Source organism: Xenopus laevis, chromosome 7L (genome assembly GCF_017654675.1).
Source record: "Xenopus laevis strain J_2021 chromosome 7L, Xenopus_laevis_v10.1, whole genome shotgun sequence".
NCBI lineage: Eukaryota > Metazoa > Chordata > Amphibia > Anura > Pipidae > Xenopus > Xenopus laevis.
In genome coordinates this window covers 80,204,762-80,221,636 of record NC_054383.1, presented here as the reverse complement: position 1 = coordinate 80,221,636, position 16,875 = coordinate 80,204,762, and the positions used below count along the sequence as shown (strand labels likewise).

At 35.9% G+C, this 16,875-nt stretch overlaps 1 protein-coding gene across 3 annotated transcripts in view; it reads left to right on the top strand.

Annotated features, from left to right (window-relative positions):
- Positions 1-16,875, top strand: part of grik4.L (glutamate receptor, ionotropic, kainate 4 L homeolog) — a 344,981-nt gene that overhangs the window by 242,377 nt on the left and 85,729 nt on the right. For all 3 annotated transcript variants that reach the window (XM_041569223.1, XM_018225767.2, XM_041569222.1), the window contains exon 9: positions 9,389-9,550. In XM_041569223.1, the coding sequence (XP_041425157.1) occupies positions 9,389-9,550 (162 nt within the window). The remainder of the gene's footprint in view (positions 1-9,388; positions 9,551-16,875) is intronic.

Here is a 16,875-nt window from a genome sequence, read left to right as displayed (position 1 = left end):
GGATCATGTTTAGTTGCAAATAGCTTTGTGCATAGTGTCAATGCACAGTTGTGAATAGATTTTAGAATTTTGAACTTAAGCTTGCAATCAGATATGAGCTCTCTGTACTTTGTCCCACTGAAGGGGAATAATGGCAGCTAGAATACCACAGGGCACCAAAAAATTAACAGGATCTCATTGGAAAAAGCTGTGTTGTGCTTGCGTATTATATCCCCATTAGCTATTTACATAGTATACTTAAAAAAAGGCTGTGTTATGACCAATGGCCATTATATAAATATGTTATAGGATATGGGCTCCAGAAAGTGGGCTGAAAAAAGTAGTAGGTAAGTCCAGAAATATGTTTGTTCTATTGGCGTACAAAGTCAAAAGTCACTTCTGGCATCACTGCAGTCTCATAATGCATATATTTTTTGAAGGCGAAAAATGTAGGGCAAAATACTGAGGAATAAAATATAAATGGCATTTGAGGATAAGGTAAGACATTGGATATTCTTCTGACAGCATATTATTGCTTCTAGCCCACAGATCATCTTTCTCTCAGTTCATATATTGAATAAATTAAGGAAGGTCATTCTTGTCTTTAAAGTGTGAATCTGTTACACAAACTATATGATTCTACACTGATCAATACAGTTTGACAAATTAGATGTCAGTGATACTTTACACAATGTAATAATTCTCCTTGGGGGCTTAATTAGAGGTTTATGTATTTCAGGTCGATTGTAAAATAGTGTAACCCTCCGAGACTTTACATACAAACTCATCTTTAGTAAGAATAACAACATCTTTAGCGTTTATGATTAATGTCTGTATTTCCTCTCTAAATTACCTACAGTATTCACATACATCTTTGCTTCACAATGACATCTATTACGATGGAATTTTAAATCACTACATTTTTTTTTATTGGACTTCCATATGCCCATGAATGCTGACATTTATATCTATTCTTACAAAAAAAATTATTATATATCAGCAGTTATTACTGAGCTATAATCTACCTGCAGCTAATTAAGTGTCAGTTTAAGTTTTTTCCTTGGACTTTCAGTGTAATTGTCATCTTTATATAACCACTTACCCAATTCATCTCCTACTTTCCTTAACCTTTGACTTCCTTCCTTCTTTCTTCAATGTTTGTGGTGGGCCTGCTGACAATTATTATGGGGTATGTTTTCTTATTTGAAAAATGGGTTAAGAACTATTTGAGACTGTTTAAAGGAGAAGGAAAGCTACGGAGGCATTTTATTGCCAATAGATTAGCTGCAATAGTGCAAGCTAGAATGCTATATTTATTCTGTAGAATGTTTTACCATACCTGAGTAAAAAGCTCTAGAAACTCTCTGTTTGTTTAGAATAGGAGCTGCAGTATTAATGTGGTGTGACATCACTTCCTGCCTGAGTCTCTCCCTGCTCTGGACTCAGATTACAGTAGAGAAGGGAGGGGTAGGGGGAGAGGAGCAAACTGAGCATGCTCTTGCCCAGGGCAATGAGGTTTATGCTGAAGGCAGGAAGTCTGATACAGAAGCCCATGTGTACACAATAGAAGGAAAGAAATGCAGTATTTCTTTTGACAGGGGACTCAGAGCAACATTACTTGGGGGGTTTACTGGTATATTTAGATGGAACTTTCTGATAAGGCTTACTTAGTTTTAACCTTTCCTTCTCCTTTAAGAAATGCATTTACATAAGATTTCACCATTTATAGGAAATGTATGGGGATATTTTAGATCCAGACAACCTCTGAATATTGAGAGGCAGACCAAAAAATATTGCTGGATGTTCCAGGCACAATAGCCTGCAGAGAATGGATGTGTGATGACCCCTTGGGTTTGACTTTACATGGTATATACCATGGAAGGAGAAAAAAAGAAATCCTTGTTTGCAGTGTGAACATATAGGAACAGGCACACTAGATTTGATTTATGTACATTCAGCATATTCTAAATTTGTAGATTATGTACAGACAAATATCACCTCTATTCATTTGCCTTTGTAATTTAGCAAACCAGCTTCATGTCTGCAGGCATATAACAAATGATTTGCAGTCAATATGTTGTTTATTTGTAATATCCCTTTTCAAACATTCTAGCAAAACCATTATGGTTTTATAGATGGGTTAGCATTGAGAATGGTAAGAAAAAAAATAAGCATTTAGCTGAAACTGCTGAAACTTTTATATGGTAAGAGGCAAATAAAGCATGCAAAGCAACCACACATGGAGTATTTAAAAAGGTCTTCCAGCAAAGAGTAAAATAAATCCAAAAAATGAAGTAGGACCCTTAGGGCATGATGATGATTGAGCCTTCATGCCAGACCTGAAAGAATTCTGGAAAATAAAGTAAAACAGCTCCTCAGTTGTATAAACAGAAAATAACAGTTCAGTGTCCCTGCTCTAGCCAACCAGTTTATATTCCTCTGATACTAAGGGCCTGCTTGCCAGAAAGCCAAGTTTTGAACTCTTGCATGGTTGTTGGACCCGATTGCTTGAGCACAAAGGCTTGAGGACAAAGGCTTGAGCATTCTTAAATCAGGCCCTTAGTATCTATGGAAGTTTAACTGGTTGGTGAGAGCGGGGAATATAAAATTGAGGAACTATTTTTCTTTGGCATGGTGCCAACATATTGGCAAATTTCTAATGTGGTTGTATTTTTGAAAAAGGCATCCAGTTCTCAGATGGAACACTATAGGCCTGTTAGTTCGGCCTCAGTGATTGGCAACATTTTTGAGGGGAGATATTGGGGGTAGGATGCTGGAATACATTTTAAATCCAAAAAGTTTGTTCCAGCATGGCTTTACAGTGGGTGCAACAGATTTTGCCAGGCAAATATACTTGCCTTCTATAAGGGGTGAACAGAAACATAGAGAAGCATCTGGTATGCCTGAAGATAGATTACAAAGAGTGATGGTAAATAATCAAATTCTGATTGGACTGTGGCATACCGCAGGGATCTGTCCTTAGTTCTTAGCTTTTTTTAATTATTTTGATGTTGGTATTGTAAATACTACCTCTATTTTGTTCAGAACTACAAGTTACATGCAGGATGTTGCAGTTTTGCAGAGAGATTTTAATAATTTGGAGAACTGAGCAGAAAACTGTCATATGAGGTTCAATATTGATAAATACAAGGTTGTTGGTATACTAGTTATACACTAAATGGTCTTGTGTTCAGTGACCACTTAAATTGAGAAACATTTGAGGGGTTTTGTGGATAACAAACAGCTTAACTCTAAGCAGTGCAAGTCACTGGCTTCTTAAGCAAATAAAAGGGTGAAAGTATTATTTGTCATCAGGGATAGGTGAATTTTTTCGCCTTGTTTCGCAGTGGAAATGACGCCCATAGACTTGTATGGCGGCGTGCATCAAAAAAAGACGCGGGTCAAAAAAATTCTGTTGCGCGACAAAAATTTTTTGACGCCCATAGACTTTAATGGGCGTTGGCGACAATCCGCCGGCGGCGAATTTTTGACGAAACGAAAAGGCTCAAATTCGCCCATCCCTATTTGCCGTCTTTATAGATTCCTGGTAAGGCCTCATGTTGGGCATGCAGTGCAGTTTTGGGCCCCAGAAGGATAAGATGAGCTAGAAAGAGTGCAGAGGCACACAATTAAACTGGTTAAAGGAATGGCACAATTAAGCTACTATATGAGGAAAGACTATTGAGGTTGGGGTAGTTTTCTCTGGAAAAAACATTCTTAAACATACTCTTTACAAGTACAGTACATTAGAGGACATTATAGACATTTAGTGGGTGATCTTTTTTTCATATAAAACAACAAAGAACATGAAGCAACCCCTTTAGATGTGAGAAATTGAGTTTTGATTTGAAGCTGTGAAAATAGTTTTTTAATAGTAAGGGCAGTAAAGTCATGGAATAACCCACTAGGTGATTTTGTGAAGGCAGATTCTATTAATGTCTTTACAAATGGCTTGGATGACTTCTGGGACCATTATAATAGCCAAGGCTATACTTATCTTAAGATCTACAAATAGTTTAGTATAGCTATGTGTTTAAGTAAGTATATATATATGTTAGTGTATAGATAGATTTGTATAGATCGAGGGGTTGAAGGTCTGTATAGATGTGTGTGTGTATATATATATATATATATATATATATATATATATATATATATATATATATATATATATATATATATATATATATATATACTGGAGTGGTTGAAGTTAGTAGACTGTCTGATCCATCTGGGAAATGTTACAGATCTAAATTTGCATATTTTTCCTGAGGTAGTGATGTCTAGACATATTGCTGTAAACTTAAAAAAAATAATAAATCTGCATATGCAACTATGAAACCAGATGTTTTCATTGTTTTGATTTACAGAATATCTAGCAATTTACTACAGAACATAATTGAAATCCAAAATATCCCTGCACAGAATCAGCCTGCTACTCTTCCTAAATGAAATATGAAAGAAGCACATCATCCAGAAATGACTTTTGTAATGGCAAAGCTCCCAATAGACAAATAGAATAAGCCAGAGATTTAGAAAAAAAATTCAACAGTGCAAAATATTATATGGCAGGAGATTCACAGCATGTTCATATTTACTCTTGGAGCCATTTATGCAGACAATGAATGCATGTGTATGGAATACAGGTCTATTAAAGGGGCTATGTGCTGAGAACAGACTATACCTCCTGCAGATGCGTTACAGACAGTCAACAAAAAAAACCAAATATGATAACATTTTTACTTAATAAAAAGTTACTGTGCAGCCTCAACTATCCAGCTCTTTCCAGAATTCTCTGACATATTCTGTTTGCCTTCCAATCAGACATTTTGGTTGTGATGAGCTACTTGACAAATGTCTCTTAAATATAAAACATGCTTCTAATCAAAGTTCCTGTGGTGCTATAGGGGGGAGTTTGAACTGTTGCACTTATTTGCCATGAGGGTGAATATAAAGGTAGATTGATAGATAATATATACAGTATGTCAGTTCTTGAGTAAAGGAACATATGTATACATATGGGGGTTGATAAATCTATACATGATCTATATGAAAAATGTGTATTATAGTGTTACTATGTATTTAAACACATTTGACACATTAGTTTTGTTTCAGTCATACATGGTACAGGGGTTACAAACAGTATGCAATGTTATTCTCTTGAATGGACATTTGTTTACTAGAAGCAGTATTCAAAGTGCAATTTTAAGATGCAAATCCCCATGGTTATTGCCCACAATGCATTGCCCCCGCAGTAATTGTGGCCACATGGGAAGTTGTGTCCATCAAAATGATGTCCATCTGGTCAAAACAAACACAATTGTGTGTAAACTAGGTGCGTTGTGATTAAAATTTCAGAATTGAAAATGTTTTGTGGGTCATGGACGGGTTCTGCCAAACTTCTCCTTCCTCCCACCCAACACATGATCTTGCAATGCCCCACTTCAGCCTCATATCATTGATTGATGGGGTGGACACTGGTCTATAAATACAGATGGCATTCTGGATTAGGTAGAGAGTGGACATGTTAGGGTTGGGTGGGGGTTGACAAAAATTGCTTCTCATTTCAAACAAAATAAACAGTTTTTATCCTCAAACATTATGGGGCAAATTCACTAAGTGCCGAAGCGCCTAAAGCTAGCGTCAATTCGCTAGCGTTGGTCATTTTCGTTACTTCGCAAATTCACTAACGAATGCTGGCGTAAATTCGCTAGTGTTACTTCGCACCCTTACGCCTGGCGAATTTTCGCAACGGACGTAACTACGCAAATTCACTAATGCGCGCATTGTACTGAACGCTACCTTTTACGCTAGACTTCCTTCGCCACCTCAGACCAGGCGAAGCGCAATAGAGTAGATAGGGATTGCTTCAAAAAAAGTTCAAATTTTTTCTAAGTCCCAAAAAACGCTGGCGTTTTTTCTATATTATGGGTGATAGGCCGAAAAAGATCAAAAAAATTTGGGGGGCTCCCCTCCTTCCCCCCCTACATTTCCTAACTCATGGCAACTTAACTATACAGTGGGCACATGTGTAGGGCAAAAAAAAAATTTTATTTGATGTTTTGAAGGTTTCCCAGGCATTTGTAGTGATTGTATGTATTCCTCCATTGAAATTTGAATTTGGCGCCGTATGCAAATTAACCATCGCTAGCGTAACATAGCTTCGCGAATCAACACTACGATACGCTACCCCTGAGCGCAACTTCGGATTTTAGTGAATTTGAGCAACGCTGGTGAAACTACGCCTGGCGAAGTGTGGCGAAGTGCGGCGAAGTTACGCCTGGCGCAACTACGAATCTTAGTGAATTTGCCCCTATGCCTTTAAGTCTGTGTATTGATACTTGAACAAGCAGAGGTTTATTTGTCCATACATATGTGTGTTATGCAGGTGTGTAAGTGAATTAGTGTCTGTGTGGTTTCTCTGTGTAGGTAATGACAGTACCTTAATAGCTCTAAGATGTGATGAGAACATTGTGAATAACAATGAAGGCACAATGTCCAAAGTATATCAACCTATCCTATCTGATTGCATAAACTAAAAGCAATAGTCTAGGCCAGGTGTTCTTGGTCAGCACAATGAAGAATATAATTAGTAGCAATCAAGAATTCTGCAAGACGAAAATGGAAAAATGAGAGAAAACAAGATGAATAAATTGCAGTTTTCATTAAATGCAATGAAGAGGACAATATTAAAAAAAAGTCAAGGAGTTCAGAGTCTCTGAAAAGACTATGGAATAGCAACAAGAAAATAAATAGCAGCAGCCACAGATTATGCTCAGCATAATGTAAGGTTATTGCTTGGGAATTGCTCGGAGAAAAATGTATCAATTGGCTGGACCTAGGAAACTAAAAAAGTGGAAAAAACTAGAAGGACCAATAGACATGACAAAAAAATGGATGTTTTTGGGAAGCTATTTTTGCTACTAGATCAAAAGAAAATATACCAAATAATATAACAATAAAGTGCATTTGATGAGAGCCCAGCTATTTTGTTGCTGCATATAGTGAATAAAGTACCCCCTCTTGTAAAATATAAGGATATTATAAGTTACCGAAGAGTTTCATGACCATATAAAAACACGAGGCCGAAGGTCGAGTGTTTTTATACAGGTCATGGAACTCCGAGGAAACTTCTAATATCCTCATATTTTACAACTGGGGGTACTTTATTTATTATAATACACAAATTTCAGTGAGTCATGTGACAGAAATGACATCAGAACTCACCGTTTATAACTGATGACATCAGAACTCACCGTTTATAAGGATATAATTTACAAGATATTCATAGCTTTTGTGTATTATATAGATATACGTTCCTCAAAATGAAGGACTGGTGCACCTAGAAACACTATGTTTTATGTAATCTATTTGAGAGACATTCTACTGTCTTATTATATAGCTTGGAGTAGAAAGAAATATGTACTCATTTTGAATTCATCAGAATGTGTTCTTTCCAAAAAAAAAATTATTTTGGGTCAGCTTACCATAAAGGGCATTTCTGGCCTTGCAATATAAAGAGTGCAATTTTCTTTTGTGGTGCATTGAAAATTCAGCTATTCTTCTGCTATGGGTTTTATTGATCGATACACATCTCCATGAAATTATACATTTTAAATATTGGCCACACTGGGAAACACAGAGCTTTGCAAATCCCATTTCAATTTTGTTATATTACATTTTTTAAGTTATTCAGAAATGGAGTGACACAAAATTTCAGAAAGATTTAGAAAGAAAGAAAAACAATATATAAGGAGTCACAACCTAGATTGATGGGGCTCCGAAATGGACACAATGAAGTGTGCACAATGACACAATGATACTTTCATCAATGTGTGACCTCCATTACTTCATTGTGTGCTCCTGCAATTCTGCCTCTTCTAAAAAAATAAGTGAAGTGCGCCAATTTTAAGCATAAATTTTTACCACAAATTTTAAGTACTTTGGGCATGCATGTCACATTTTTACAGCCACAGATTTGTGATTTTTATCCAGGATCAATATGGCAATTATAGAAAGTTACTTTTCCAGCTAAATGAAAAATCTGCATTCTGCTCACTTTATTTCCCATAGCTAGCATGATTTATTTAATTGCGTTTACTTGATGTCTGTTACCACAGTTTAACATATGGTTCTCCCTTAAAAAATGAATATGCCTAAAAAATGCCATATTTTATATAATGCTCTTATTGCACCAGCCTAAAGTTTCAGCTTCTCAATAGCAGCATTGATCCAGAATTTCAAAACTGTCACAGGGGGTCACCATCTTGGAAAGTGTCAGCTACACTCACATGCTCAGTGGGCTCTGAGCAGCTCTTCAGAAACTAAGCTTAGGGGTTGTCACAAATTATCAAGCAGAAAATGATGTTGGTCTATAATAAAAGCTGATGCTCCAGGGCTGATTATGAAATTCTGATGCTAGTTGCACTGGTTTCTGTGCTGCCATGAAGTAATTATCTGTGATAATTACTAATCAGCCTTATATTATATATATTCTATATTTGGAGTCGGCCCCTAAGCTCAGTAACTCAGAGTATGTGCAGTGAATCAGCAGAAAAGAAGATGGGGAGCTACTGGAGCATCTTTAGAGGCACAGATCTTTACTGCTAAAGGGTTGTGGTTGCCTTGGGCTGATACAGAAGCCCAAAACATAATGTACAAAATTTCTAGCCTACGTCTTTAGTTAAGCTTTAGTCAGGGGCATAACTATAGAGGAAGCAGACCCTGCGCCTGCAGGGGGGCCCAGGAGGTATAGGGGCCCCACGAGGCCCTAATTCATATACAGTTTCAATAAATATTGGTAAAACAAGTCAACTGCTAAAAATTTTGGGGGCCTGAAAAATAATTTGCTGTGGGGCCCAGTAATATCTAGTTACGCCACTGGCTTTAGTTATCTGCTAAGTAAATAGTATACTCAGGTTTAATCAGTTAAAGTTAGTACAGTATAACAATGATTTCTGGCTGCAAGTGCAGTGTGCAAAGTTCACACAGAAATTGTTTCCAGTTTGTCTAAATGAAAGCCATATTATGAGTGTTTATTCATGAATAGGATGTAGGTTGCAGCTAAACTTTCATAGTTGTTAATTCTTAGGGAGCAAATCTGGTGCTGCCTATCATCAATGCACTGATGGTACTAGAGTTACTACCACATGGGGGTGGGTTGAATGAACAGACGCATAGCATGTTTGGATGCAAGTACCCTTAATAAATAGTGTCATTTTAGCTCTTGTAGACTTGCACTTGTGTTCATAAATGTTCATAGTCCTTGTGTTTGCATTCTCTTGACTAATCTTTGTAAAACATCATTGTAAAGTTTGCTAAGCAACTGTTATAATGAATGGATAATGAATGGCACCAGAAGTAGTAATTAACCCTACTATTTGTCTTCTCGCCTTGGTTTACTATGCAGGAATTTGCATTGCAACGCTTTGAGACCCCATTGGATGAACGAGTGAATATCTTAAGTTTTTCCATGTTCAATAAATCACACAGCTACTTCAAAGAATTTGCCCACACGCTTCAGCAATCCTGGGAGGAGAACTGTGATCACAGCCCTTTCACTGGTCCTGCTGTAAGTATCAACAAGTATGAATGTAGTCACAGCAAGATGACACCCAGTTATTCCTATCAGTGATATAAATATATTACATTTTGGTACAGATATAGACTTTTCTCTAGTGCAGTGGAAAGCTGCAAACCCCGTGTTAGTTGCACTAAGTTCCAAATATGAAGAAAGTGTTACCCTAAAAAGCACAAAATGTCTTATCTCTTTATCATAGTGTTATTATTGCAAGGCTATCAGTGCATGATATCCCTGCAATATCACTTTGACCTCTCAGACACTTTCTAAGTACATTTAGGTATAGTCATGTATCCAACAGGCAGTATCCAACCTTTTAAACATTGGTTCATTGAATAGAGCTTGTGCTGAACATACATATTGGCCATTATTTTAGAAATGTGTATGGTTTTTGTTTTTTTTAACTAAACAGTGCAAAATCTGAAACTGAATGTAAAGTAACGTTCTACTTCATGACTCATACAAGCACAATCAAAACAAATCCCTGGTCCAATGAGAAGCCTCTGTATGTTCATTGCTCAAGTCAGGAAGTAGAATGTGACTTTAGTTTCAGTTTCAGATTTTGTCCTGTGTAATGCAATACATAATAACAATAATCATTTCCTAATTAAAACAATAAGCAAAATGTATGTTCAGCACAATATATATTCATTTAATCAGTGTTGAAGAGGGGGGGTATCATGTTCCTTTAAGCAAATAAAGTATTTTACACATTTCTGGCACTCTGAACTAAAGCATGAGTTATACTCATTTAGTGAGCTTTAATGCATAGTGATACAGTACATCACATACAGCAGACCTTTAGTCTCCCACCCATTTCCACATTCCAGTCTAGGGTCAACATTCGTAAATATGCACCGGAATCCACAGTACATGCCCATCAATTGGATTGAAGGAATGTTCCTTAATTCATTTAAACATCTTGGTTTACCAGCAATGAACCCATTAGCACAGGTCCGAGTATTAATATTATTTAATATATTATTTAATTATATTTTAATTTATTATTTTTTATTTATATAGCTACTTCCTAATACAATTTGTGTCCATTAATTTAAGGAATGAAATGTATGATATTTGTAATCATTCACTTGTATAATACCAACAATATTTAATTTGCAGATAAAAAAAGTGAAGGTGGATAGGTGTGTACTTTATAACTGAATATTGTTATAACTGACACTCAGTAATATTTTCTATTTAGTCATGTTGAGAAGTTCACCATGCATCCAAAATGCCACCTTATATAACAAAATAATTGTGCAGGCAAGTTTGTTTCTGCAGAAAGTAATGCGGCGATTTTGTGGCCTGGCCACTCAAGAAATTAGCAGGGCACATAGTCTAATTCATTTAACAGATGTTCATTCTATTTATTAGAATTTCTTGAAATTCTCAAGTCAGATGTGTTTACAATGAAAATAATTTTTCCCCAGTTCAATACAACATTTACCTTGTGTATAATTTATATTTAGAATCAACAGTTCATTCACTGAGGTCTTGAAATTCATGTCTTCTCATAGATGAGACATTACTGCGGTTTGAATTCATTTTTTTCATGTTTGAAATCTCTGATCTAAGGTAACACAAATGAGGCAAAAGTCCTTGCCAGTGGCATTTATGTAAATCAGCATTAACAAGAAGCAGTGTTAGAGAGGATTTCTGGTTAAGTGAGGGGGCAGCCCTATGGAATGCAAACAGCCTTTAAAATAGTAGAGAATGTCTTAACATGCCAAATAAATGTCCCATATTAATGGGAATCTGTGGGTTTCAAAATAACTCCAGGCAGCGCTTTTTACAACAACCAGGGAGTGCTGATCCAAAAAAATTAAACAGTTAAGATGGGTAAAAACAAGTCACATATATATATCCATATACTGTATGTATATATATATCCATATATGGATATATATATGTATCTATGTCTATATATAAAATATTGTAATATTGAAGTCAGTTGGCCAGTTAAGGATTTGTTACCATTTCATCAAACTCAAACAATATTCCAAAATCTACATTTCTCTTTCCTTCAGCAACATTATTTTTGTTAGCACTACATGTCCAGTTTATTTCATGTGGACTACACATTCACATCATGATAACAATATGTTCCTTATTTAGGAACAAGCTCATCATCAGAGAAAAACTTTTGAGAAAGAAATTTTCAGTTTTATTTGAAAATAAACACAAACCTAATAAAATATTATTTGCTTGGTTCAGCCAACCTTGCATGTTAAACCATTGTTGGGCTAGCCTTGGTATATAATTTAATATTCTCAACCTTGATCTATGTCTCTTCATTAAAGCACAATGGGATTATGAAACCATGATCTCAGAAGCCATGATTAAAGCATGAACAAGAAATGATCAAAACAATGTGATTATCCCATCTGTGAAACTGTTTAAAAATGTAAGGGATGTTGTCCATGTTACTGCTCCTTAAAATAAGTGATATAACAGTGAATAATAAATTCATAAACATAAAGCAAGAAGAGCAATACATGAAGCAGTGGGAGTGGTACATTAAGAGACTCCTAGGGGCAGATTTATCAAGGGTCGAATTTCGAAGTGCAAAAAACTTTTTTACGATTTTTAACATCGTACAATCGTACTATGATCATACTACGATCGTACGATCGCACTTCGAATCGAACGATCCGAACAATTTAATCGTACGATAGTACGATTTCACTTCGACTTCTAAAGACTTAGTCAAATGTTGGCTATATGTTCTAGCGGGTCCCCATAGGCTAACATAGCAATTTAGCAGGTTTAAGGTGGCAAAGTGTCGAAGATTTTTAAAGAGACAGTACTTCGATTATCGAATGGTCGAATAGTCGAAGCATTTTCACTTAGAATAGAAGACGAATTTGGCCTATTCGTTGGTCGAAGTACCCAAAAAATACTTTGAAATTCGAAGTTTTTCAATTCGAATATTCACTTCGAATTCACTTCGACCCTTAGAAATTCTGCCCCCTAATCTTGTCCTGTCCTGACAAAGGAAGTATGGGACCTGTTATCTAGAATGCTTGGGACCTGGGGCTTTCTGGTTAAGGGATCTTTCCGTAACTTTGATCTTCATACCTTAAGTCTACTAGAAAATCATTTAAACCTTAAATAAACACTGGTAGGCTGGTTTTGGCTTCAAAAAGGATTGATTATATCTTAGCTTGGATCAATAAAATGAACTGTTTTATTATTACTGGAAAAAAAGGAAATCATTTTTAAAAATCTGGATTATTTGGATAAAATGGAGTCTATGGGAGATGACCTTTTCGTAATTTCTATTTGCTTGGTAGGCACATAGATATTTAAAAAAGATTCCAATAATTTGGAGGTGTTTGATGATGAAAACTGGAAACATTGGCTAATGCAACAGTTGCATGCAATAGATTAGAGAGTGAGAGCATTTTGCCCTACAGCTAATTCATATAATTAATTTAATTAACACTATATTAACTGTATAAATATAAATCAATAACTGCTCATAATGAATGAAAAATAAAAAGTGCTTGTCTATTAATATATTATTTATCAGAGACAACAAAGAAGTGCACCTGTCAGGTCAGTGTAAATTTTAGTCTTAAGGGGAAAAAAACTCCCATGAAATGTACCTATTTGTACTCTCTAGCTCTCCAGAATCATCTCAAGACTTAATTAGAGATGCAAGAGGATTCTCCAATAAGAATCATCTCTGCCAGTGCATCGTCTGTTGCTATAATCTGTTACTGTGAAACCGCAGTGCAATTTTAGCCTGCAGCTACCAGCAGGATTTAAGTCTTGATAATATGTCAGAGTATGCTTGGAGCTAACATTGGGGTGCAGCAATACTACTACAGAATATTTATGTCCCCTTTATTAGAATCCATAATATAGATACTGAGAACATTAGCTAGGCATTATGTGGCAGCTCTGGTGCAAAATTCAATTACAGTTCAGTAATTTTAGAAGCTCATTGCTGTTTATTTCATGATTGTTCTTCTTAAACTATGTGCAAGAGTGTTCTCTAGCACACATGCCAAAAAGGTGTAAGCATATTAAAGGGAAAACATTACTTTTTTTTTTTTTTTTTTATAAATGTAACCACAATAAATGTTCTTTTATAAATGCTCTGTAAAACACAAAGGCATTAGGTTATTCTGAGATTTGTTAGGATATTTATGTATATTTAAATATGATCATCCAAAGAATAATGGATCTTTGGCCAAGACTACCCAAAATAGAATCATTGCTTATTTTTACCAAACCAAATTAACACAGCATCCTTAAAGTGGTAAGTTAACTATTATTATATAACTGTATATACTCGAGTATAAGCCGTCCCGAGTATAAGCCGAGGTACCTAATTTTACCTCCAAAAACTGGGAAAGCTTATTGACTCGAGTATAAGCCGAGGGTGAGAAATGCAGCAGCTTCTGGTAAGTTTCAATCAAAAAATTGATGGTTTCTGCTCCCATTGGAGGTGCCGGCGTCTCGTTTTTGGATGCCGGTGACCATTCTTGGATGCCGACGAATAATCTTGGAGACTATTCTTGGACGCCGGTGACTATTCTTGGACGCCGGCGACTAATTCTTAGACGCCGGCGACTATTCTTAGATGTCGGTGACCGTTTTTGTGCTTGACCCGAGGTAGAGTTTTTCAGCATATTTTGGGGGCTGAAAAACTTGGCTTATACTCGAGTATATACGGTAGTTATAGAATGGCAAATTCTTAGGAACTTTTCAACTGGTCTTCATTTTTTCTTTTTCATAGTTTTTAAATTATTTGCCTGCTTCTTCTGACTCTTTCCAGCTTTCAAATGGGGGTCACTGACCCCCATCTAAAAACAAATGCTCTGTAAGGCTACAGATTTATTGTTATTGCTACTTTTTATTACTCATCTTTCTATTTATATTCCAGTCTCTTTTTCAAATCAATGCATGGTTCCTAGGGTAATTTGGACCATAGCAACCACATTGCTGAAATTCCTAACTGTAGAACTGCTGATTAAAAAGCTAAGTAACGCAAGCTAAGTTTGTAGGGAATAGCAAAACTCATTCATATACTTTCAAGCATGGAGCGGCACAAGCATGTGACTAATATTAGTTATGTATATGTATTTTAATATTAAGATGCAGCACAGCATTTTAGTTATAAAGACTCAAGAGTTAAACATTTTTCCCAAGCAATTTAGCAGCTGTTACCAGCTCCACAAATTCCTCAGTGGTCACACAGGTCAATATTTTGGGATAACTGACTGGCCCAAGCCCATTCTGTCAAATACGGTGCTATGTGGTACAAATGTGGGTAATCAAATCTTACTGATTCAAATTGAAGGTCCCTTCTAATCCTTGGCCAATATCCCCATTTATATGAGGAAGTCATTAATCAGATAGTTTTCAAATATAATTGTTGGTCAATCCTAATAATTATAACCTACTTTTGATGGGCGAATCTTTAGTGAAACAGCGAAAAATTTGTGAAATTAATTGAAGTCAATGGACATCAAAATAATTTTGACACGCGACAATTTTGACGCAATTGCCAATTTTTAAACGTGCAACTATTTTGTCCAAACGCATTAAAGTCAATAGGTGTCCAAAAAGCGTTTTTGCGAATGTTGCCTCAAGCAGTTTTGCGAATGTTGCCTCAAATCCATGCCTGCCGAATTTATTCGCCCATCACTATTACCTACAATATATATATATATATATATATATATATATATATATATATATACTCACACAGTACGTTTTTCAATTTTCACATCAAAAATTGCTAATATTTTTGTGCCGATATGTTTGTCAATTGCTAATATACAGGCGTGCTGATCACAACCCAACAAAACGAACAAAAACTCATTAACCCAACATTAACTAACATGCAACTATGACGTGAATTGAACAGATTCACACAAAGTAGATTTGGTTTTTCAAAACAACACTTCCACTCCCACCATCGACTAGCCCTTAAACCATAATACTAGTACTGGACTCCATCTCCCACCATCGATTAGCCCTTAAACCACAGCCAGGGGAGGATTACAGGGGATGATAGGAATTGCAAAAGTATCTGGTCAGGGAACAATATGATTTATTAAATCAATTAATTAACCAAGATACAATGTAGAGAATAGGAAAATGGAAGGCAATTTTAAGCGTGCCAGATTACATCTAGGGTAATTGTTGGCAAATTATTAAATATTGAGGTCAGTTAAGTAAATTGTAGGAGTTGCTAAGACATCAATACTTTCCCCCCAAAATGTGAATACCCACATTTGACCATGCTCCCCAGTTGAACCTTACCATGCCCAATTATATCCCAAAGTGTTCCAAGTTGGTTTGAAGATATTCATGTTTCCTTCATGCTTTAGACCTGTTGGAGTCGATCATTGGGGACTTCCTCCAGAAACCAAACCATTGGGAGTTTTGCTATAAACATATAAACCTAGAGGTCTATAGGTCACTCAAATAAACAGCAGTTGTAATTCTGTTTCTCAAAACGAATAGCACAATGTGTAGGTGACGTTTGACAAAGAAACCAATGGTTATATAAAAATGATGACAGGTTCACTTTAACATGCATGCAATCCATAAGAGACCCAAGTACTGGGAAATAAAATAGTTTTTACTGGTTTAGTCCCAGTTCTCCTGCTGCAGAGACTGCATAAGGTTAACACTTACACTGGTTCTGCTACTGATTGAGTAATTTAGGAAAAAACAGATGTTTGTAATTAAATGTTTGTGCTGTTGAATGCGATTATTTCCATATCCATCTGCACAGTTTATTTGGCTGCCTCGTGGTTATGTGATACCGCTCACAGGGACCCATCCAAACATTATTGGAGCGTATTAGAGGAATGTATATTTTTAGTTTTTTTCAGTCTCTAGATTTCTCAATTTTGCACATGCAAAATACAGAATCATCTGTTAACACTTTGCTTATATGCATGAAGACATTCAAGGTCATGGTATTCAATTACTCTAACATCCAATCAATGTATATGATACAGACTGGTTGCTCTGTAAAAGAGTTATACTACATTTTGGTGCTTAACATATGGTCTTAATTGAGGGATTACCCAGTGTACTTACCTTGGCTCTCTATCTCCCTCCCTTGTTCTTTATTCTTAACTCTTTTTTTCTTAATTTTGCTATACATGTTGTTTGTCTTTTATTGGCAGGCTTTAGCCTCTGTAGTTATATTACCCATATTGATTGTGTTTATTTTATTTATTTCCATACATTACTGTACTAAAGTTGGCCAAACATTTTTTAACATTTAACATTAAATTTTTAGTAACATGTGTGGGGAATAGCTCAAAGCAGCCGGTAGGGCT